Here is a 25,722-nt window from a genome sequence, read left to right on the forward strand (position 1 = left end):
TGTCTAGTGCACCTTTGCCGTCAGAGAACACAGAGAGCGCACAACTTGGCGCGGCGCGTCCAGGGGCCGCAGTAGGGCCTCTCAGGGGGCTGCCTGTGCCCTTGAGAAGAACGAGAGCCCTGTGAGCGGCCGGGCAAGCGGCCCTGGTTCCCTGCACTTCTACCCCCGATCTGTCCACGCGTGCTGTGACCACGGATGCCGGGGCGGAAACGGCGTCCACACCGTGCATCTGCTGCTTCCTGCAGCTCTTCCACTTTTGCTTCATGTATTTTGCACGTTATTAGGCAAGAATATTATTACATAGCTCTTTTTAAAGCAGATTTATTTTATTATGCCCCCCCCCCCCACTTTTTCATTTCATAATGAAGAAGTGATTCCTTTTTCATTATGAAAGTTTCCTCTTCACCCCTGGTTAGAGTCCTAATTCCACAGTTTCATTTGTCTGGTATTTACGGTCATTCCAGCCTTCCTTTTGTTAGTGCTTGTGCAGATTGTCTTTATTTAAAAAAAAGATTTTCAGTTTCTTGATGTACTTAAAAGTTTACCTTTTAAATTAATAGTGAAATTGACTTTTATTCAGCATACAGTTCTATGAATTTTAACATGCTTAGATTTATGAAACCACCACTGCAATCAGGATCGAGAACATTCTATCACCCCAAAAGACTTCCTCATTCTATCTCTTTGAGAGTCACACTCTCTCCCCTTGTAGATCCCCCAGACCCCATTATCCTTTGCATTTCCCTCATCATTAGTGATGTTGAGCATTTTTCTTGTGCTTTTCTGCCATTTGTATTTCTTCTTTGGATAAATGTCTATTCAAGTCTTTTGCCCATTTTTTAATTGGGTAGTTTGTTTTTTTATTGTTGAATTATAAGATCTCTTTATATATCCTGGATATTAAACCCTTATCAGATATGTGATTTCCAAATATTTTCTCCTATCTAGTAGGCTGCCTTTTCACCCTTTTGACAAAGTCCTGTGAGGTGCAAAAGTGTTTAATTTTGAGGAGGTCCCATTTATCTATTTTCTCTTTTGTTGCACATGCTTTGGGTGTAATGTCCAAGAAATCACCAGCTACCACAAGGTCTTAAGAGATGTTTCCCTATATTATCCTCATATAGTTTTATGGTCCTGGCTTTTATATTTACGCCTTTGATCATTCTGAGTTGATACTTGTATAGGGAGTGAAACAGGGGTCCTCTTTCATTCTTTTGGTTATAGATATCCAGTTGTCCCAGCACCATTTGTTGAAAAGACTGTTTGGTCCCGTTAACATTGACTTGGTAGTTTGTCAAAAAACAGTTGACTGTATAGATGAGGGTTTATTTCTGGATTCTCAATTCTATTCCAATGATTGATGTGTCTATCTTTATGTCAGTACCATGCTGTTTTGACCACTGTAGCTTTATAGTATGTTTCAAGGTCAGGCAGTGAAATTCCTCCCACATTGCTCTTCTTTTTCAGAATGCTTTTGGCTACTCAAGTGCACTTTCCCTTCCAAATGAATCTGATAATTGCATTTTCTAATTCTGTAAAGCAAGTTGTGGGGATTTTGATTGGTATTGCATTGAATCTATAAATTAGTTTGGGTAAGATTGACATTGTCATGATATTTATTCTATCCAATCCATGAACACAGAATGTGTTCCATTTGCTTAGGTCTTTAAAAATTTCTTTTAGCGTTGTTTTGTAGTTTTCCTCATATAGGTCCTGTACTTCTTTGGTTAAATTAATTCCTAGGTATTGAGTCTTTTTGTTGGTATTGGAAATGGACTTTCTCCCCGTTCCTCTTCAGCTTGTTCTGTACTAGTGTATAAAAACATGACTCAATTTTGTGTGTTAATCTTATATCCTGTCACTTTGCTGAACTCATTTATTAGCTCAAGTAGCTTTGTCATGGATACTTCAGGATTTTCTAAATACAGGGTCATGTCATTCACAAACAACAAGAGTTTTACTTCCTTTTTTCCTATTTGAATGATTTTAATTTTTTCTTCTTGCCTAATTGCTCTAGCTAGAACTTCTAGTAAAACACTGAATAGCAGTGGTGACAGCGGCATCCTTGTCATGCTCCCGATCTTAGAGGGAAAGCTTTCAACCTTTCTCCATTGAGTGTGATGTTGGTCGTGGGTTTTTCATATAGGCCTCTTATCATATTGAGGAATTTTCCTTCTTTTCCTATGTTTTGAAATGTTTTTATCAAAAAAGGATGCTGGATTTTATCAAATTCCTTTTCTGCATTGATTGAGATTATCATGTGTTTTTTTTTTTCCTCCTATTTGTTAATGTGGTATATTATGTTGATTGATTTTCTTATGTTGAACCATCTTGCATACTAGGAATAAATCCCACTTGGTGGTGATGTGTACATCTTCTGATATGCTGTTGGATTTGATTTGCAACTATTTTGTTGAGAATTTTTGCATCTATGTTAATTTGAGAGATTGGTCTGTAATTTTCTTTTCTTGTAATATCTTTATCTGGCTTTGGTATTAGGGTACCAAATACCAAATGGCTTCATAACATGTGTTGGGTAATTTTTCCTCCTCCTCAATTTTTTGGAAGACTTTAAACAAGATTGCTGTTAATTCTTTTCAAAATGCTTGTAGAATTCACTTGAGAAGCCATCTGGTCCTGGACTTTTATTTGCTGGGAGATTTTTGATGACAGATTCAATCTCCTTAAATGTGACTCATTTGTTAAGTTCTTGTATTTCTTGTAGTGTCAGTGTAGGTTGGTTGTACATTTCTAGGAATTTGTCCATTTCATCTAGGTTGTCTTGTTTGTTGGCATACAGTTTCTCATAATATCCTTTTATGATTCTTTTCATTTCTGTGGGGTCAGTTGTAACTTCCCCCCTTTCGTTTCTGATTGTATGTATTTGCATCTTCTCTCTTTTCCTTTTTCACTCTAGCTAGGGGTTCGTCAATTTTATTTATCTTCTCAAAGAACCAGCTTTTGGTTTTGTTGATTTTCTACATATTTTTATTGTTGTTGTTCTCAATTTCATTTATTTCTGCTCTAATCTTTATTATCTCTTTCCTTCTGCTTGCTTTGGGATTGGTTTGTAGTTCTTTTTCTAGTTTCTCTGGTTGTTCAGTTAAATCTTTGAGTTTAGCCCTTTGTTCTTTTTAAATATAGGAATTTAGGGCTATAAATTTCCCTGTCTAGACTGCCTTCACTGTATCCCGTAAGTTTTGATACGTTGTGTTCTTATTTTCATTTGTCTCAATATATTTACTGATTACAGTTGCAATTTCTTCTTTGACCCACTGATTACTTAGGGGTGTGTTGGTCAGCTTCCACACATTTGTGAATTTACTTTTTCCTATTACTGATTTCCAGTTTCATTCCATTATGATCTGAGAAGGTGCTTTGTATAATTTCAGTCTTTTTATATTTATTGAGAGCTGCATTGTGCCTTAACTTGTGGTCTATTGTGGAATAAGATCCATGGGCAGTTGAGAAAAATGTATAACCTGCTGAGTTTGGATGTAGTGTTCTGTGTATGTCTGTTAGGTCTAATTCATTCTTCATGTTGTTCAAGTTTTCTGTTTCTTTGTTGATCTTCTGTCTAGTTGTTCTCTTTAGTGATGTGAGTCGGATGTTGAAGTCTCCAACAATTAATGTAGGGAAGTCTATTTTTCCCTTCAGTTTTCCCAGAGTTTGTCTCATGTATTTTGGGGCACCCTGGTTAGGTGCATAGATATTTATGACCTATTATATCTTCCTGGTATTAATATATAATTAATAATCTTTTTTTTATTAATATATAATGGCCTTCTATATCTCATAACTTTTTTGCATTTAAAGCCTGTTTTGTCTGATATTAGTATAGCTACCCCTGTTCTTTTCTGGTTATTATTCTCGTGGAGTGTCTTTCTCCATCCTTTCACTTTCAGCTGGTTGGTATCCCTGGATCTAAGGTGAGTTTCTTGTAAGCAGCATATGGATGGCTCATGTTTTTTTTACCCATTCTGTCAGCCTGTATCTTTTGATTGGGGAGTTTAATCCATTCACATTCAATGATATTACTGTAAATGAACTTTTTTGCTTCCTCCATTTTATTCTTTTGTTTTCATATGTCATATCTTGTTTTTGTCTGTCTTTTTAATCTTTTGGTTATTCTTTCTGCTATTCTTTCTTCTATACTCTCCTCCAAGCCTGTCTATCCTGTCTTTTTCTTTCAGGTTCTAATGCTTCCTTTAATATTTCCTGCAAAGATGGATTCTTTTTTGTGAACTGTCTTAATTTCTGTTTGCTTGTGAATATTTTATACTCACCTTCATATTTGAATGAAAATTTTTGCTGGATAAAGAATTCTTGGGTTTTTCTCTTTCAGTATCCTAATTGTATCATACCACTATCTTCTTGCCTCTACCGTTTCTGAAGAGAAATCTGCACTAAGTCTTACTGGATTTCCCTTGTATGTGATAGTTTGCTTCTCCCTTGCTGCTCTGAGAATGTTCTCTTTATCTTTGACAATTGTCATTCTAAGTAGTATGTGTCTTGGAGTAGGCCTATTTGAATTTATTCAGATTAGGGTATGGTGCACTTTTTGGACGTTTATATTCATTTCTTTCATGAGAGTTGGGAAATTTTCAGCTATGATATCCTCAAATACTCTTTCTGACCCTTTTCCCTTCTCTTCTCCTTCTGGAACTCCCATGACACATATGTTGATGCATTTTGTTTTGTCATTCAATGCTCTGAGCCTGTGTTGAATTTTTTTCCATTCTTTTCTCTCTTCAATTTTAGCCGTTCTGTCTTCAGTTTCACTTATTCTTTCTTCTATAATTTTAAGTCTGCTGTTGTATTCCTCAAATGTGTTTTTAATCTCACCTGTTGTGTCTTTCTTTCCCATGAGCTCTGTTACTTTTATGTTCAGGATTTCAAATTCTTCTTTGCACTCATTCAATGTCTTCTTGATGTCATTTATCTCTGACCATACTATCTTTCAACTCATTAATTTGATTTTGGAAACTTGTACACATCTTGCTGATTAGTTCTCTTAAATTCTGCATCTCTTCTGGGACTTTGCTATGTTCCCTTTCTTGGGCCATGTCTTCTATTTTCTTAGTATAGCTCATAATTATTTTGCTGATATCTAGGCATCTGATTAAGACACAGTTTACTCAGATGCTCAGTTTCTTTCTCTTTTGTAGGGATTTAGTGGCAGGAGGCTGTGTGTTCCCACCGCTCTTTGTTTCTTGGCTCTACCTGGGTTGTTAGGAGTGTCCCTGCTAGGTGCTCAAATATGGGCACTGGATCCAGTAATTGGTTGTAGACTTGCTTCCTAGGGCCTTGGGGAGGGAGGATATAGAGGCTGGAAAAAGCCTCTCCTATTTATTTTTAAGTTTCTTACAAGCACTTCCTTGGTCTACCAGCAGATGGTGCTCTTTGGCAGATCTCAGTTCAATGCCGGGTCAGAGTGTATTTGTTGCGACACAGACCAGATCAATGTGCTAGAGCTTCCTGCCTGGAGGCTAGGAGCCTTGTGATTCAGACTTTCTCAGAGACCGTTCTCCTGGATTTTCATTTTGATGAAGCCCAATTTAGCCATTTTTTTCGTTGGTAGATCGTGTTTTTGGTGTGACCTCTAAGAACTCTTTGCCCAGCTCAGGTCACAAGGATTTTTCTCCGGATCCTTTTAAATATGTTATAGTTTCACTTTCCCATTTAGGCGTATGATCCGTTTTGAGTTAATCTTTGTGGAAGGTGTGATGCTGAGGTTGAGGTTCGTTGTTGCATCCATTTGGTATAGACGATCCTTTATCCACTGAGCTGACTTTGTACCTTTTCCCATATTTGAGTGGGTCTGTTCCTGGACTCTTCATTCTGCTGATCGTCATGTTCATCCCTCTGCTAGAAGCACACGACTTTAAAGTGAGTCTTAACATCGGGTAGTGTAATTCCTCAAATTTATTCCTCTTTTGCAAAATTGTTTTGGTCACTCTCATTACTCTGCCTTTTCATATACATTTTAGAATCAGCTTGTCTCTACACAAACATCCTGCTGGTGATGAATGGTGGTGATGGCAACACAGCACTGCGAATGCAACTGACACTGAGTCGTGTACATGAATGTGGCTAAAATGGAAAATGCTAGATTGTATGCACATATTACCACAAGAAAAATGTTGCAGAGTCCTGCTGGGATTTTTATTGGAGTCATGTCCAATAGATCAGTTTGGGGAGAACTGATATCTTTACTATGTTGGGTCTTGTGAGTTAATAACATGGAATATCTTTCCATTTATTTAGATCTTCTGTGATTTCTTTCATTGGTGTTTTGTTGTTTTTCACATATTCCTATACACATTTTGTTGGAGTTATATCTAAATATTTCATTTTCAGGGAGCAATTGTAAATGATATTTTATATGAATTTCAAATTTCAATTGTTCGTTGCTGGCACATAGGAAAGCAACGGACTTTTCTATATTAACCTGGCGTACTGCAACTGTTATATTCACTTCTAAATGCCAGCAATCCTTTGTAGATTTCTTGGGATTTTATAGATGGGCAATCATTTGAATTGCAAAACGGGACAGTTTCATTTCTTCCTTTCCAATCTGTTTATCTTTTATTTCTGTCTCTTGCCTAATTCATGGATAGACTTTGGGTCTGATGTTGAACAGATGGGGTAAGAGCAGATATTGTTGTCCTGTTTTCGGTCTTAGGGGGAAAGCTTCCAATCTCTCATTGCATGTCTGCTGTTCACTGTAGGTTTTTACAGATGCCCTTTATCAGGTGGGGTGTTCCGTTTCATTCCTTGTCTCCTGAGAGTTACTGTGAATGCATGCTGAATTTTAGGAAATGCTCTTTTTGCATTAATTGATGTGATCATATGCTTTTTCTTCTTTTAATTATAATTCTGGTAGAGTGTATTGATTTTAAAATATTGTACTAACCTTGCATTCCTGTAATAAACTGTACTTGGTTTTGATGCATTATTTTAGAAAAAGTGCTGGATTCCATGTGTGGATGTTTTCGAGGATTTTTGAGTCTGTTCATGAGGGTGCTGGTCTTTAGTTTTCTCTCCTTGTCTGTCTTTGTGTTTTTGTTGTGTCAGGGTATGGCTGGCTTCATGAAATGAGCTGGGAAGAGTTTCCTTCTCTTCTCTTTTTCTGATGGAGATTGTGTGAACTGATGTTATTTCTTCTTTAAATGTATGGTGAATTCTCCAGCGAGACCATCTGAGCCTGGAGGTTTCTTTCTTGGAAGTGTTAAAAGAAAACTATATATTAAATGTCTTTAATGGCTTATGGGATTATGCAGGTTTTTTCATCTTGGGTGAGTTTTGGTGGTTTGTGGTTTGGACAGAGCACCCAGTTTCATGTGATGTGTCGACTTCGTGAGTGTGGTGTCCACTCAAGCCTGAGGAGTCTGCAGAGAGACCCTCTCCGACTCCTGATACTGGCAATCTGTGTCTGTTGTCTCTATGTCAGTCTTGCTAGGGGTTTATCAACCTAATTGATCTTTTCAAAGAATTAGCTTTATGTGTCATTGACACAGGTTTATTTATTATAGCTCTTGTTTTCCTGGTTCCTTAGGGGAAACTTAGATTACTGATCTGAGACCTTCCTTCTTGCCCACTACTGATACACAATGTCAGACGTTTTTCTCTCTAAACGTTGCTTTACCTATCCCACACATTCAAAAAAATATATTTTTAAGATGATTCAATAAGAGATACAAGAAGAGAAAACATAAGGAGAGACACAACAAAGCAGGCAATGGAGGTGGCTCAAGTGATTTGTGCCTCCCTTCCACATTGGAGGTCCCAGGTTCAGTTCCTGGTGCCTCCTAAAGACAGCACACAGCAAGTGCAAACAATATGGGGGTGGGGAGAAAGAATTAAATAAAACAAATCTTAAATATATATATATATATATATATATATATATATAATTATCTTTTTTTACAGAAGTTGTGAATTTAAAAACAATCATGTACATGTGTGGAATTCCCATACAACATCCCTTCACCAACACAACACGTTGTGGAACATTTGTTACAGACTATGGGATATCATCATCAGACTATTACCACTAATTACAGCCATAGTGTACATTTGGCATATTTTTTCCATACCCCCCTATTATTAATATAGTATATCTTTGACATTAATGCAAGAATATTACAGTATTGCTGTGAACTATAGTCCATAGGTTACAGTAATTGTTTTTCTCATGCTTCTTCACATTCCCACCACCCTGCAACAGTGATGTACATCTGCTCTAGTTCACAGAAAGACATTCCTGAATTTGTACTATTAACCACAATTCTCATCCACCTCTGGGTTCACTGTGTTACTCAGTCCCTGGATCATTCTCTAGCTTTCTTTCCAATTGCTATTTACATCCCTAGACTACCCTTTCAGCCACAATCCCATTTGTAAGCCAGCTGCACTCACTATAATGTGTTACCCTCAACTCTATCCATTTCCACACTTTTACAGTCAGGTTAATTAAAACTTCTACATACATTAAGCATCAGTACTCTTCCTCAGCCCTCGCCTATCTCCTAATAACCTATACTCTAGATTTTAGCTCCATGCATTTATTCTTTGTTTAGTTCATATTAGTAAGACCATGCAATATTTGTCCTTTTGTGTCTTGTTTCACTTAGCATAATGTCTTCAAGATTTATCCATGTTATCATATGTGTCCCAATTTCATTTCTTCTTACTGCAGCATAGTATTACATCATACATATATACCACATTTTGTTTATCCATTAATTGGTTGATGGACATTTGGGTTGTTTCCATCTTTTGGCAATTGTGAATAATGCTGCTACTAACACCTGTGTGCAAATGTCTGTTTGCATCAGTTTCAGTTCTTCTGGGTATATTCCAAGTAAATGCATTGCTGGATCATATGGCAGTTCTATATTTAGCTTCCTGAGGAACTGTCAAGCTGTCTTCTACAGAGTCTCCACCATTTTACATTCCCACCAACAATGAAGGAGTGTTCATATTTCTCCACATCCTCTCCAGCACTTATTGTTTTCTGTTTTTTTAAAAATAATGGCCATTCTTTGTAGTGTGAGATGATATCTCATTGTCATCTTGATTTGCATTTCCCTGATAGCTAGTGATATTGAATTTTCCTGTGCTTTTTGGCCATTTCTATTTCTTCTTTGAAGAAATGCCTATAACTCTTTTGCCCATTTTTAAATTGAATTGCTTGCTTTCTTATTATTTAGTTGTATGATCTCTTTATATAGAATGGAAATCAAACCCTTATTGGTTATGTGATTTCCAAATATTTTCTCCCATTGAGTGGGCTGCCTTTTCACCTTCTTGCCAAAGTGCTTTGACTCACAAAAGTGTTTAAGTTTGAGGAGGTCCCATTTATCCATGTTTTCTTTCATTGCTTGTGCTTTCAGTATAAGGTTTAAGAAATGTACCACCTACCACCAGATCTTAAAGATGTCTCCCTACATTTTCTTCTAGGAGTTTTATAGTTCTAGCTTTTATATTTAGGTCTTATCCACTTTGAGTTAATTTTTGTATAAGGTACGAGATGGGGTCTTTTTTCTTTCTTTCGGATATGGCTCTCCAGTTCTCCCAGCACCGTTTGTTGAATACACTGTTCTGCCCCACCTAGGTGGGCTGGACAGGCTTGTCAAGCATCACTTGACCATAGATGTGAGGGTCTTTTCTGAACTAACAATAGGTTCCATTGGTCTATGTGTCTATCTTTATGCCAGTATCATGCTGTTTTAACCACTATAGCTAGGTAATATGATTTAAAGTCTGGAAGTGAGAGTCCGCCAACACTACTTTCCCCTTTTAAGATGTTTCTGGCTATTCTGGGCCCCTTACCCTTCCAAATAAATTTGATAATTGTGTTTTCCACTTATTTTTAAAATGCTGTTGGAATTTTTATTGGGATTGCACTGAATCTGTATATCAGTTTGGGTAAAATCAACATCTTAATATTTAGTCTTCCAATCCATGAGCATGGAATGTTTTTCCAATTATTTAGGTATTTTTAAAATTTCTTTTAGCAATGCATTACAATTTTTGGTTAAGTTTATTCCTAAATATTTGATTCTTTTACTTGCTATTACATTTATAATATTTTTTCCCCTGACTTCTGCCTCAGACTGCACATTAATAATTTATAGAAACACCACTGATTTTTGCATTTGTTCTTATATTCTGACACTCTAATGAAATCGTTTATTAGCTCTAGTAGCTTTATTGTAGATTTTTTAGGACTTTCTAGGCATAGGATCATATCATCTATGAATGGCAAAAGTTTTACTTCTTCCTTTCCAATTTGGATGCCTTTTATTTCTTTTTCTTGCCTGATTGCTCTAGCTAGAACCTCTAGCACTATATTGAATAACAGTGGTGACAGTGGGCATCCTTGTCTTGTTCCTGATCTCAATGGGAAAGCTTTCATTTTTTCACCATTGAGTACAATGTTAGCTGTGAGTTTTTCACATATGGCCTTTATCATGTTGAGTTTCCTTCAATTTCTATCTTTTGTAGTATTTTTTATCAATAAAGGATGCTGTATTTGGTTAAATACCTTTTCTGCATCAATCAATATGATCATGTGCTTTTTCTTCTTTGATTTATTAATGTGGTATATTAAACTGATTGATTTTCTTGTGTTGAGCCACTCTTGCATGCCTGGTATGAAACTCACTTGACCTTGAAGAATAATTCTTTTAATGTGTTGTTGGATTCAATTAGCATGTATTTTGTTGACAATTTTTGTACCCATATTCTGTAATTTTCTTTTTTCATAATATCTTTATATGGCTTTGGTATTAGAGTGATATTGGATTCATAGAATGAGTTTGGTAGTGTTCCTTCCTGTTCAATTTCTTGGAAGACCTTCAGTAAGATGAAATCTTTGAATGGTTGGTAGAACTCGCCTGTGAAACCGTCTGGTCCTGGGCTTTCATTTTGGGGAGTGTGACGACTATTTAAATCTCTATTTGTGATGGGTTTGTTGAAGTCTTCTATTTCTTTTAGGGTCAGTGTAGGTTGGTTGTACATTCCTAGGAATTTTTCCATTTTGTCTACATTGTCTAGTTCGTTGGTGTACAGTATTCATAGTGTCCTCTTATGATCTCTTTCATTTCTGTGGGTCAGTAGTAATGTCCCATTTTCAATTTTTATTTCATTTATTAGCATCTTTTCTCTCCTTTTCTTTGTCAGTCTCAGGGTTTGTTGATTTTGTTAATCTTTTCAAAGAACCAATGTTTGGTTTTGTTGCTTCTCTCTATTGTCTTTTCTTCTCAATTTCATTTATTTCTGCTCTGATATTTGTTATTTCATTCCTTTTACTTGCTTTGGGAATAGTTTTGCTGTTCTTTTCTAGTTCTTCCAGCTGTGTACTTAGGTCATTGATTTTAGCTTCTTTTTTTTTTTTTTTTTTTTTTTTTTTGAGGTACTGGGGACCAGAGATTGAACCCAGAACCTTGTATATGGGAAGCTGGTGCTCAACCACTGAGTCACATCAGCTTCCCTGAGCTTTTTTTTTTCTTTTCTTTTTTTGGAGGCACTGGGAAGCAAACCTGGGACCTCCCATATGGGAAGTGGATGCTCAATCACTTGAGCTACATCCACTCCCCAGCTCCTCTTTTAATGTTAGCATTGAGGACTACAAATTTCCCTCTCAGTACTGCTTTTGCTGTATCCCATCAGTTCCCATATGTTGTGTTCTCATTTTCATTCTTCTCAAGATATTTATTGATTTCTCTTGCAATTTCTTCTTTGACCCACTAATTATTTGAGTTATTTAATCTCCATATATTTGGGAATTTTCCCATTTTCCTCCTCTTGTTGATTTCCAACTTTATTTCATCATGATCATAGAAAGTACTTTGTATAATTTAGATCTTGTTGAATTTATTGATATCAGCCTTGTGACCCAACATATAGATTATCCTGGAGAAAGATCCATGAGCACTTGAGAAGAATATATATTCTGCTGTTTTGAGGTGCAATGTTCAGTAAATGTCTACTAGGTTTAGTCCATTTTTCATATTATTCAAGCTCTCTGTTTCTTTACTGATCTTCTGCCCAGATTTTCTATCCAATGCTGAGAGTGGTGTATAGAAGCTTCCCATTGTTGTTTTAGAGACATCTCTTTCTCCCTTCACTTTGGCCAATGTTTGCCTTGTGTACTTGGAGCATCCTGGTTAGGTGCATATACATTTATGATTGTTATTTCTTCCTGGCAAATTGCCCTCTTTTATTAATATATAATGTCCTTCTTTGTCTCTAATAACATTTTTGCTTTTAAAGTCTATTTTATCTGATATAAGTATAGCTACTCCAGCTTTCTAATGGTTGCTGCATGCATGGAATATCTTTTTCCAGTTTTTCACTTTCATTGTATTGTTATCCTTGGGTCTAAGATGAGTCTCCTGTAGACAGCATATAGATATCTCATATTTTCTTATCCATTCTGCCAGCCCGTGTCTTTTGATTGGGGAGCTTAATTCATTAACATTTTATGCTGTTACTCTACAGGCAGTTCTTATTCCACCCATTTTGAGCTTTGGGCTTTATCTGTCATATTTTATTTTCACCACTCTTTTTACACTTTCAGTTACTTTTACTGATATAATCTTCATTTCTAGACTCTCTTCCAAGCCCCTCTTGCCTGTCTTTTTTTTTTTCAGGCTGTAGCACTCCCTTTAGTATTTCCTGCAAAGCTAGTCTCTTGGTTACAAACTTTCTCAGTTTCTGATTATCTGTGAGTAGTCTAAAATCACCCTCATTTTTGAAAGACAGTCTTGCCAGATATAAGATTTTTGGCTCGAAGTTTTTCCCTCACAATATCATAACTATATCATACCACTGTCTTGCCTCCTTGGTTTCCGATGAGAGCTTGGCACTTAATCTTACTGTGTATCCCTTATATGTTATGCATGGCTTTTCTCTTGCTGCTCCTGGAATTCTTTGTTTTTGGCATTTATGTTCTGATTAGTATGTGTCTCAGAGTTGGTCTATTTGGATTCATTTGGATGGGAGTATGATGTGCTCTTGAACTCAGATATCTCTTACAGGGTTGGGAAATTTTCTGCCTGTTATTTCTTCAAATATTCCTTCTGCCTGTTTTCCCTTCTCTTCTCCTTCTGGGACACCCATGTTTGCATGTCTCTTGCCATCATTTCATTCCCTGAGACTCTGTTCAATTTTTTCCATTCTTTTCTTCATCTGTTCTTTTTATGTTTGGTCTCAGAGGCCATGTCTTCAAGGTCCCTAATCCTTTCTTCTGCCTCCCCAAATGTGCTGTTATATACCTCCAGTGTATTTTAATTTCATTTATTGTGACTTTCATTCTCATAAGATCTGCTATTTTTCTGTCTGTGCTTTCAAATTTTTCTTTGTGCTCACCCAGTGTCTTTTTAATATATCATTAATCTTTTAGCCATCTCATTGAATTTATTTAGGAGATTTGTTTGAACATCTATGATTAGTTGTCTCAACTCCTTTATGTCACCTGGAGGCTTATCTTGTTCCTTTAACTGGGCCATAGCTTCCTGTTTCTTGGTGTGGATTATAATTTTTTTGCTGGTGTATTGACATCTGACTTACTAGATGTATTTATTTTGGGCACAGTTTCTCTCTTTAGTTTAGGGCTTTCTTGCCCTTTCTCCCTTGCTGGTTGTGTAGTAGGAACCAAGGATGTAGTTGGTAACATAGCTGTGGAGGCTGAATCTGCTCACATTGCCTCAGGGACCAGGGAAGCTTCTCCCACCTTTCTCCTCTACCAGGGGTAGGAACAGAGCCACAGCTGTGTGTAATAATCCAAGTCGTGCAGGTCAAGACCATCTGTAGTTGCCCAGAAAGACTGATGAAGCTTCACATCCTTTCCTCCCCTGCTGGGGCAGGGATGGAGCTGCAGTTGTGGGCAGCAGTCTATGCTGTGTGGGTCCAAGATGACTGCGTTTACCAAGGTAGACTGATAGAGCCCCACCCCCTCCCTCCTCTGCCAGGGGTGGAGATGGACTCCCCGGAGCGCCCAACAATCTGATTTGTGTGGCCTGAATGTGCCTGCATGGATCTGAGAGGCTATCCCACACATTTTGATATGCTGCATTTTAATGTGCATTCTGTTCAAAATATTATCTAATTTTCCTTGAGACTTTGTCTCTGACCTATGGATTATTTAGAATTGTAGTGTTTAATTTCCAACTGTTTCCAGATTCTACTTTTATCTTTCTGTTGTTGGTTTCTACTGTTTCAATTTTTATGTCTTTGTCAAATTTGGGAAGCTTTCAGCCATTAATCTTCAACTCTTTTTTTTGCATCTTAGTCTTCTTTCCAGCTGAGACTGATGACATAAATTGTAGAAATTTTGATATTGTTTCCCAGATCTTTCAGGCTCAGCTAATTTTATCCAATATTTTTCTCTCTCTTGTTCAGATGGGATCATTTCTATTCACTTATTTCAGTTTCATTGACTCTTTTCTCTTTCATTTCCATTCTGCTTGTGAGCCCATATAGTAAGCTTAAAATTTTTCATTATTATAATTTTCATTTCTTAAAGATCTGTTTGGGTTTTATTTAAATTTTCTAATTTTCTGCTGAGAATTTCTATTTTTCCATTTGTTTCAAGAGCATTCCCACTTACTTTTTGGAACATTTTTATAATAGCCACTTCAATATCTTTGTCAGATAATTCCAATACGTGTTCCTTTTTTTGGTACTCACATTTTCCAGTTTTCTTTTCCTGTGAGAGTTGAGATTGTTCCTGGCTCTTCATAACCCAAGTACTTATGGATGATATTCTAAACATTTTTAATATTTTATGAGACTCTGGGTCTTGTTTGTCCTATGAAAGATGTTGATATTTTTGTTTAATGGAAAATCAACCTTGTTGAGTTCAAGTTCCAGGTTCTGACACACATTTTGTAGGTTTCCATTCAGTTTCACTTTCAAAACCTTCACATTACTCTTGGGTCTGGCCCACGTGTGCACCCTTCAGTGTTGGGGCCTGTTTGGTGGTTTCTCTCTTCGTTCACTTCTGTAAGTCTTTTCTATGCTGTGTAGGACCATCTTGCATGTTTTCCAGCTTGAGGGAGCTCAAAAGTTAATAAATAACTTTATGGGGTCATTGTCCCAAGATCCACCCTTTCCACAATCTCCCCAGTCCTTCCTAGGTCTCTGGAGCTACTCTTTCTGGTTTTATGGCCAGAAAGCCATGCCTTTAACTGACCCACACTACCACTTACTTCCTCTGAGTGTACCTATATCTGGGGCCAAGCAGTGAGAAGACAGAAAAAGGAGGAAAAAAAACCCACTAGGGATTTGCTTCACCCTGTTGAAACCGCAGCACTTCTAAGTGGAAAGGAAGGGACCCCTCCCTCAGAGGTGCTGAGGGTCTGCTGCCGCACCTGTCGGTCCCACCACTCAAGCCTGACCACAGGGCTTCTCCTGGAGCCCTCTGTCCATGGTGGTGCCCACTTCCAGTTTGGGTGCTGATGTGAGTCCAGGCTGGGGGGATAGCAGAGGAAAAAAAATGGTAAACTCACCAGTGGTTTGGTGGTACTTCAAATCTTGATCTTCTTCCCCAATCCACCTGCTACTATTTACTTTTCAGAGTCCTCAGATAGCTACTCCATGCCTTCTCCAGGATTTATAGCTGCATTCAGTGGGAAAGACAGGGTAGAGTGTGCTTTACTCTATCTTACCCAGAACCAGAAACCCTTTCTATTACTTTAAAACTATCTGTAACTTTATATTTCAAATGGTTTTCTTGCAGACAGTATATAGTTGGATCTTGCTTTTCAATCCAATTAAACAATCTATGCTTTTTGGTTGGAGTCTTTAACCATTTACAATTTATTGCAATTATAAATACAATTGGATTAAAATCTACCATCTTGATGTTAGCTTTTTTATATTTATCCCATTTGTCCTTTGTTCCTTTTTAATTCTTTTCCTGCCTTTGGATTAATAGGGTGTTTTAGGGATTCATTTTATCTCCACTATTAGTTTATTGGCTATTACTCTTCATTATTGCTTTTAGTGGTTGTTCTAGGGTTTACAATGCACATCTTTACCTTATCATGGACTACCTTTAAATGACATCATGCCACTCCATGTATAATGTAAAAACCTGACATAACTGTTCTCCCATTGTTACTTTCCTAATTTTTATTCCAAGGGCCAGCAAACTATGGTCCGTAGGCCAAATCTGACTTACCACCCATTTTCTTAAAAGTAAAGTTCTATTGGAACAGAGTTATGCACATTTATTGATGTATTTTCTATGGTGCTTTCACACTGCAATAGCAGAGTTGGAGTTGGAGACCATATGGTTTGCAAAGCCAAAAATATTTACTCTTTGGCACTTTAAAGAAAAGGTTTGCAGAGTCCTACTTTATGCTATCAGAGTCTTACATTTTATTTCTTCATATGCTATAAACCTCACAATACATTATTATTTTGCTTTAAACAATCAATTATATTAAAAGATATTAAAAAGTAAAAGGGAAATCTTTCATATTTACCCATTAATTTACTACTTCTAGCCCTCTTCATTGTTTTGTATCGACTCATATTTTTATCTGGTCTCTGTTTTCTTCTACTTAAAGAGCTCCTTTAACAATATTTTTTGTAATTTAGGTATACTGGTGATGAATTCTCTCAGTTTTTGCTTGTCTTAAGCAGTCTTCAATTTTGAAAGATAGTTTTGCTGGGTATAAACTTCTAGGTTGATATTTTTTCTTTAAATATTCTAAAATTGCTACTCCACTGTCTTCTCTTTTGCGTTGTTTCTGATAACAAGTCTGCTGTTATATTCTTGTTTCTCTGTATGCATGTGCCTTTTTTGCTCTGGTTGCTTAAAAGATTTTCTCTTTATCATTATTTTTTCAGCAATATGATTATGATATGGCTTCTTGTTATTTTCTTCACACTTTCCTTAGATATGTGGGTTTCCGTTTTCACCAAATTTGGGAGGTTTTGACTATTATTTCTCCAAATACTTTTTCTATTCTCCCCTCCATCCCCCTGGGACTTTATATATACTTAGGTTAGACTGTGTGATATTGTTCCACAGATCATTAATTCTCTGTTTATATACATATATATAAATATATATGTATATTTATATATATATACTTATTTACCTATCCCTATATATATTTATCTTATTCAGTCTGTGCTGCACATAAGATGGTTTCTATTTCTATCTTCAAGTTCTTTGATACTTTCTTCTGCCATGTCTAGTCTTTTATTAATACCATCCAATATTTTTAAAAAATTTCAGATGCTGAATTTTTCATCACTAGAAGTTTCATTTTTTACAGACTGTATCTTCTATTTCTCTCAAGTTCTTTTGTCCCTCTACATTCTTGAGCATGTACAGCATATTCATAATAGCTGTTTAAATATTCGTATCTGCTAATTCTATCATCTCTGTCATTTTTGTATATGTTTCCTTTGATCTTTTTTCCCTGTGGTTGTGGGTCATATTTTTCTTACTTCTTTGCATGCTTAATAATAATTTTGATTGGGTGTTTTGGGGTCCTGGATTCTTTTATATTCCATTAAACAGTGTTGGGCATTATTTTGGCACACAGTTAAGTTCCTTGGGATTCAGTTTGGTCCTTTCAAAGCTTTCTTTTACAATTGGTTATGGCAGGTCCAGAGTAGCCGTTAGCTATGCTTTCATTTATTTACTCGGTATTTAGCCTTGGGTATTCTGAGCTTTCTCCACTCTGGCTGGTGAGAAGGTGAATTATTCCGAGCTCCATTTGAGCTTTGACAGGAATTGTTTGACTCACTGCTTTCCAGTGGTCCTTTCCTCAGCCTTCTGCTCCACAAATTCTAGCCACATTGGCCTTTCCAAACTCTGTCTCCTCAACAGAGGGACTGCTGGCCTCCCTTCCCGCACGGTGGCCTGGAGGCTGCCCCTGGGCAGCAACCGGGGCACCTGTAGGGCTCCCTGAATGGTTCTCCTTCTTTTAGGGATGGCAGTGCTGTGTTGTCCAATGTCTAACAACTCTTGTTGCAGTATTTCATCCCTTGTTGATGGCTGGAGGGAAAGTCCTTTCATCCAGAAGCAAAGACCAGATACTTCCTTTGATAATTTCCAATTTTTGGCCAACTTGCTGTCAGACCTGATTAGACTGTGATTGTTTACACCCTCTCATGTGGCACATGAGCTTATACTAGGATCGAAGTGCCAGCCCTGTGGTTTCTCACTGTTCACTTCCACTTGCTTTATTACTCTGTACAAAGTGTGGCTTCTTTGCAGAAGTCTTTTGAAACTCCTTATCTGTTTTCTCACAGGAGTTCAGTTAAATACACTGCTGTTTAGATAGCGATCTGTAAACCCACACACTGGGCAAGGTGAACGGTGACTCATCACCGTTGATTTTCCAAATCGCCACCTGGCTAGGTTGCCACAGCTGCCTGCTGCCCTCAGAGCCTGACCGTGCACCAGGACAGGGCCGGAGCCCGCCCGCCGGGGGCCATCTGACACAGAAACTGAGGGAGCGCGATGTCTGTGTCTTACTCACGGGTAAAATCTCACTTCTCTCCTAAACTTTCAGATTCAGAATAAGTCTGCACAGTTGTCTTGAGCACCTCCTGGGAAGCAGCAGCCCATGCCACATCCACAGCTGTAGGAGCAGTGGGTTGAGACCCCTGGAAGTCAGGGGGCAGCTAAAGCTCTATTTTAATAGTGGGGGCCGTAATCTTCAGCGGGTCTTTACACTGACTCACTGAGTCATAACCCGTATTTACAACAAGACAGTGTAGAATAGAAAGCAGTAGATTTCATGAAATACAGGGAGGTCAGTTTCCTTTCCGATTTCTACAGCTTTCTTCCTTGCGTGGCGAGGGGTCTCGAGTGGGGAGGGCGTACGAAGCCAGGCGCCCTCTGAGCTGGAAGGAGGGGCTCTGGGAATGCCGAAGTCCGTTTCTGCATCTCAGGTGGGGTCCAAGGCCCAGCCCCACACGGCCTGTCATCAGCCAGGGCCAGCTGGTCCAGGAAGGGCTGGGACGTGGGGGAGGGGGAGACCGCCCCAGCCCCCGGGGAGGGACATGGGCCGAGCCGGCCCATTGGGGGGCCTGAGAGGTGGGGGTGGCGGCCAGTGGCTGTGGCCCCACGGAGGCCCCGGCGCCCGGCTGGTTACCTTTCTCACAGTGGCGTCCCTCGAAGGGCTCCGCACACACGCAGGTGTAATTCCCCACCAGGTCCACACACGAGCCCCCGTTCAGGCACGGGCCGGGGCTGCACTCATCCACGTCTGCGGGGCAGCAGAGCACACCCTGGGCTCCAAGCCGGCCCCCGGCCCCCAGCCCAGGAGCCACTCCCAGCACCACCCCAGGCCCCGCCCCTCCAGGCCCCAGGGCAGCCGCTCACCTGTTTCGCAGGTGGCCCCCGTGTACCCGGCTGGGCACACGCACACTGCGGTGCCGTTTTCCACCCGGCACTGGCTGCCGTGCCGACACTCTTTGGCGTCACATGGGGATTGTGCTACAGGGGAGAGGAGAGGACGGTGGGCTCCCTGGCTGCAGTGGCCCGACGGGCAGAGGCCCCCCACGCCAGGCACCTGGAGCTTGCAGCAGGGCCACGTCTGGCCATCTCTGTGGGGGGTGGGTGACAGGCTGGGAGGGGGCCTGACCAGGCCGGGTACTCCATCTGAACCGGGTTCAGCTGAGCAGACCCAGTGTCTCTTGTGGTCACTCTGTGTGCCCATGTGGGCATGCTGGAGGGGTACGGGGTGAACCGGACCCTGCTTCTGTCCTGTCTGCGGTCAGTGGGTGGGTAGACCCTCTCCTGGCTATTCTGTGCCAAGGGCTGTAGTCACAGAGTGGGGTGCTGGTCATGGGGCTTGGGGGATAACCCCAGCAGGTGGGAAGGAGGCAGCCAGAAGAGTGGGCCGCAGTGGGAGAGGCTCGTGTGGCCCCGAGGGGGAGCAGCCAGGGCAGGGCGGCAGTGGCGTCCTGATGGACGACCGGCCAGTGCATTGGCTCTGCCTGGCCCCCACCTCCCAGGAGCGCCAGGCAGGGTGCCAGGCAGGGTGCCAGGCAGGGCCCCAGGAGCGGACCAGCCTGCCTGCCGGGCTGGCCCTGGGAGGAGGCTCTGCTGGGAGACCCACTGTCCTCGGAGGCCAGGCACGGTGTGGGGTCTCGGGGACGAGTCCTGCAAGCACGCGGCTCCTTCCTCCCCACGCCAGCACGACACCGATCCTGGGACAAGGGCGGGAATGAGCTTCCTACTTTGCATACAAGGGCCCTGACGGCATTTAAGGAAGAAGACACCAAGTCTCCCCAGGGAGAACTTCCTCACGCATTCTGTGCAGCAAAACTAGACAAAGATGTCTGAGGAAAGGAAAGGCACAGACCGGGCTCTCTCATGAATGTAGACACAAAAACCCTCAACATGCTACAGGCAAATCAAGTCCAACAATGTATAAAAAGAATTGTACACCGTGACAAAGTGTGATTTATCCCGGGAGTGCAAGGCTGATTCCTCCATCAAAAACCAATCAGTGGAATCCACCACATCAGACTGAAAAAGAAAAATCGTATGACCATATCAGTTGACACGGAAAAGCATTTAATAAAACCCCCCAACTCATTCACAATAAAGACTTTCAGCAAACTAGGAAGAGAGGGGAGCTTCTATAAGATGGTAAAGAATATCTCCAAGGACCTGAAGAGAACCTCATACTGAATGGTGAGGTATGTTTCCCCCTAAGATTGGGAACAAGTCTTAGTTAGTGCCATAAGTCAGGAAAAGAAAAGAAAAGGTATGTAGATTGGAAAGGAGGAAATAAAACTGTATTTGAGTATGGAAAATCCTAAATACAACAATAACAACAAAATCCTGGAACTAACAGGTGAGTATAGCATGGTTGCAGAATGCATGTCAACCTTACAGAAATAAAAAGGATTATAAGAGGGCACTATGAGCAATTATATGGTAAACAAATTAGAACATCTAGATGAAATGGACAAGTTCCTAGAAGCAACACATTACCTGATCTGATGCAAGAAGATAAAGGAAGTCTCTGCGTAGCTTTAACAAATAGAGTTTCAGTGAGTAATCAAAAACTCTTAACAAAGAAAAGTCCAGTACTGGATGGTCTCACTGCTGAATGCTATGAAACATTTTAAGAAGATTTAATACCAATCCCTCTCAAACTCTTCCAAAAAGTAGAATAGGAGGGATTCCTTCTCAAATCATTCTATAAGGCCAGCATCACCCTGATACCAAAGCCAGATAAGGAGAGTACAAGAAAAGAATGTAGATGTGAAAATCATCAACAAAATACTGGCAAACGGAATCCAAGAGTATATTAAAAGAATTACATACCATAACCAAGTGGGACTTATTCCAGAAATGCAAGGATGGTTCAACATAAGAAAATCAATTAAGGGAAGCAGACTTGGCCCAGTGGTTAGGGTGTCCGTCTACCACATGGGAGGCCCGTGGTTCAAACCCCAGGCCTCCTTGACCTGTGTGGAGCTGGCCCATGTGCAGTGCTGATGCACACAAGGAGTGCTGTGCCATGCAGGGGTGTCCCCCACGTAAGGAAGCCCCATGCACAAGGAGTGCACCCTGTAAGGAGAGCCGCCCAGTGCGAAAGAAAGTGCAGCCTGCCTAAGAATGGCGTCGCCCACACGGAGAGCTGACACAACAAGATAACGCAACAAAAAGAAACACTGATTCCCTAGCCGCTGACAACAACAGAAGTGGACAAAGAAGACGCAGCAAATAGACACAGAGAACAGATAACCAGGGTGGGGGGGAAGGGGAGAGAAATAAATAAATAAATCTTAAAAAAAAAAAGAAAATCAATTAATATTATCATTACAGTAATAGAATGATGGAAAAAAGCACATGATCCTTTCAATTAATGCAGAAAAGACATTTGACAAAATCCAACTTTTTTTTTCATGATAAAAATACTCAGAAAAGTAAGATTAGAAGGGAACTTTCTCAATGATAAATGGCATTTATGAAAAACACACAGCAGGGAAACGGACTTTGGCCCAGTGGTTAGGGCGTCCGTCTACCATATGGGAGGTCCGCGGTTCAGACCCCGGGCCTCCTTGACCCGTGTGGAGCTGGCCATGCGCAGCGCTGATGCGTGCAAGGAGTGCCATGCCACGCAAGGGTGTCCCCTGCGTGGGGGAGCCCCACGCGCAAGGAGTGCGCCCGTGAGGAAAGCCACCCAGCGTGAAAAAGAAAGAGCAGCCTGCCCAGGAATGGCGCTGCCCACACTTCCCGTGCCGCTGATGACAACAGAAGCGGACAAAGAAACAAGACACAGCAAATAGACACCAAGAACAGACAACCAGGGGAGGGGGGATAATTAAATAAATAAATAAATCTTTAAAAAAAAAAAGAAAAACACACAGCAAATATCATAATGGTGAAAGACTGAAAGCTTTTCCCCTAAATTAAGGAACAAGAAAAAGTGCTGGCTGTCACCACTATTATTCAGTGTTGTACTAGAAGTTCTAGACAGAGCGATCAGGTAAGAGAAAGACATAAAAGGCATCTAAATTGGAAAAGAAAAGTCAAATTATCTTTATTTGCAGATGTCATGATTCTAGGTATAGAAAATCCCAAAGAATCCACAATGAATCTACTAGAACTAATAAATGAATTAAGGGAATTTGCAGGATACAGTGCAAATACTCAGAAGTCGGCTGGGTTTCTATACACCAATAATGAACACTAAGACAGAAATCAAGAAAACAATTCCATTTACAATAACATCTAGAATAATAAAATAACTAGGAATAAATTTAACCAAAGTGGTGAAAGACTTGTACACTGAAAACTACAAAACATGGCTGAAATAAATTAAATAAATCCTTAATAGAAAAGTATCTTGTGTTCACGAAGTGGAGGACTTAATACTGTTAAGATGTCAATACTGCATGACTCGTATGAGCATGCCCACACTCCCATCTTGAGTGTGTACTTTTGCTTTACATTACGTTCTCTTGCAACTAAAAAAAGTCAATACTGCCTAAAATGATCTACAAATTAAATGCAATCCTTATCAAAATTCCAGTAACCTTTTTGAAGAAATGGAAAAGCTGAACCTCAAATTCATATCAAGTTGCAAAGGACCTTGACTAGCCAAAAGTTTTTCAAAAAAGAAAAACAAAGTTGGAGGATTCATGCTTTCAAAACTTACAACAAAGCTACATTAATTTAAACAATGTTCACCCGAACAGCCAAAGCATCCTGGAAAAAAAAGAGTGACATGGGAGGAATTTCACTCCCTGACCTTGAAACATATTACAAAGCTACAGTGGTCAAAACAGTATGGTTCTGGCATAAAGACAGACACATTGGTCAGTGGAATAGAATTGAGAATACAGAAATAAACCCCACCTATACAGTCAACTAGTTTTTGGCAAACCTACCAAGTCCGTGTTAACAGAACAAAACAGTCTCTTCAACAAATGGTGCTGAGATATTTGGATAGCTACAACCAAAAGAATGAAAGAGGACCTCTATCTCACTCCTTGTACAAGAATCAACTCAGAATGATCAAAGGCCTAAATATAAAAGCCAAGACTATAAGACTACTAGGAGAAAGTAGGGAAACATCTTCAAGACCTTGTCGTAGGTGATGGTTTCTTGGATATTACACCCAAAGCACACACAACAAAAGAATAGGTAAATGGGACCTCCTCAAAAGTGAACACTTTTGTACCTTATAGGACTTTGTTAAAAGGGTGAAAAGGCAGCTGACTCAACTGGAGAAAATATTTGGAAATCACATGTCCAATGAGGGTTTAATATCCAAGATGTATAAAGAGATATTACAACTCAGCAATAAAAAGACAAATGACCCAATTAAAAATGGGCAAAAGACTTGAATAGACATTTTGTCCAAAGAAGAAATACAAATGGCAAAGAAAAAAAAAACCATGAAAAAATGGTTCAATGTCACTAATGATTAGGGAAATGCAAATCAAAACTACAATGAGATTTCATTTCACACGTATCAGAATGGCCACAATTAAAAAGACAGAGAACTACAAGTGTTGGAGAGGATGTTATTCACTGCTGGTGGGCATGCACAGTGGTATCGCTTCTGTGGAGGACTGTTTGGCAGTTCCTAAGGAAGGTGAATATAGACTTGCCACGTGACCCTGCAATACCACTACTGGGTATACACCCAGAAGAATGGAGAGCAGCGACACAAATAGACATCTGCACCCTGATGTTCAGAGTGGTATTATTCACGATTGCCAAAAGTTGGAAACAACCCAGGTGTCTATCAACTGAAGAATGGATAAGCAAACTGTGGTGTGTACACACAATGGAATATTATGCAGTTGTAAGAAGAAATGAAGTCGTGAAGCATATGACAACATGGATGAACCTGGAGGACATTATGTTGAGTGAAGCAAGCCAGGCACAAGAGGACAAATACTGTATGATCGCATTATTATGAACCAAATATATTGTGTAACATATTGTATGAATTAAAAAAAATTTATATGTATCCAGTACATTTAATTGAGAAATGTATGTTTTTATTCAACTGTATTTTCTTTTTTCCTAATTATTGTTTATATTATCAATTATTAAATGTACAAACTAAAGTTAAAAAAAAGAAGAGTGTGGTAATGGCAAAGGATAGACATATAGACCAAAGGAAGAGAACTGAGAATCCAGAGATAAATCCACATATCTATGGCCATTTGATTTTCAACAAAGGTGTCAAGTCCATTCAATGAAGAAAGAACAGTCTCTTCAACAAATGATGCAAAGACAACTGGAAATCCACATGCAAAAGAATGAATGTGGACCCCTCTCTGTCTCATTTATAAAAATTAATTCAAAATGGATCAACAACCTAAATATCAGTGCTAATACTATAAACTTCCTAACAAGAAAACATGGGGAAATATCTTCAGTATCTTGTAGTAGGCAATGGATTTCTAGATTTTACACCAAAAGTATAAGCAACAAAAGAAAAAACAGATAAAATGGACTTCATTAAAATTAAAAATTTGCACAATAAAGGACATTATCAGGAAAGTGAATAGACAGTCTACAGAATGGGAGAATGCATTTAGAAACCATATTATCTGATAAAGGTTTAATATCCAGAATATCTAAAGAAATTCTACAACTCAGTAACAAAAAGACAAACAACCCAATTAAAAAGTGGGCCAAAGATTTGAGTATTTTTCCAAAGAATCTATCCAAATGCCAAATAAGTCTACAAAAACATGTTCAAAACCATTATCCATTAAAGAAATGCAAATTAAAACTACAATGAAATGCCACTTCATGCCACTAGGATGACTTTTCTTAAAAAACAAAACGGGGAAGTAGATGTGGCTTAAGCAGCTGGGCATCTGCCTACCACATGGGAAATCCCTGGTGCCTCCTAAAGAAGACAGGTAAGACAGTGAGCTGACAGATAGTGAGCTGAAGCAACGGGCTGGCGTGACAAGTTGGCACAACAAGATGATGCAACAAGACGCAGCGAAATGATGCAGCGAGATGATGCAATGAAGAGACACGGTAAGGAAACACAATAAGAGACACAATAAGCAGAGATGGTTCAAGTGACTGGGTGCCTCCCTCCCACATGGAAGGTCCCAGGTTTGGGTCCCAGTGCCTCCTAAAAAAAAACAGTGAGCAGAGAGCAGACATCAAGCGCAAACCACGGTGGGTAGGGTGGGGATAAGTAAATCTTAAAAAAAAAGCCAGGGGCATTTTGGGGA

General features: G+C 39.4%; 1 protein-coding gene across 20 annotated transcripts in view; it reads right to left on the reverse strand.

The window, feature by feature from the left end:
- Nucleotides 1-25,722, reverse strand: part of SNED1 (sushi, nidogen and EGF like domains 1) — a 139,427-nt gene that overhangs the window by 52,805 nt on the left and 60,900 nt on the right. For all 20 annotated transcript variants that reach the window (XR_011649169.1, XR_011649170.1, XM_071216011.1 and 17 more), the window contains 2 exons: nucleotides 19,367-19,480; nucleotides 19,137-19,250 (listed from right to left, as the gene is read on the reverse strand). Coding sequence is in view for 18 of the 20 variants with exons in the window: in XM_071216011.1 (XP_071072112.1) it covers nucleotides 19,137-19,250; nucleotides 19,367-19,480 (228 nt within the window). In the remaining 2 variants the exon portion in view is untranslated. The remainder of the gene's footprint in view (nucleotides 1-19,136; nucleotides 19,251-19,366; nucleotides 19,481-25,722) is intronic.

Source organism: Dasypus novemcinctus, chromosome 7 (genome assembly GCF_030445035.2).
Source record: "Dasypus novemcinctus isolate mDasNov1 chromosome 7, mDasNov1.1.hap2, whole genome shotgun sequence".
In the NCBI taxonomy this organism is placed as follows: Eukaryota; Metazoa; Chordata; class Mammalia; order Cingulata; family Dasypodidae; genus Dasypus; species Dasypus novemcinctus.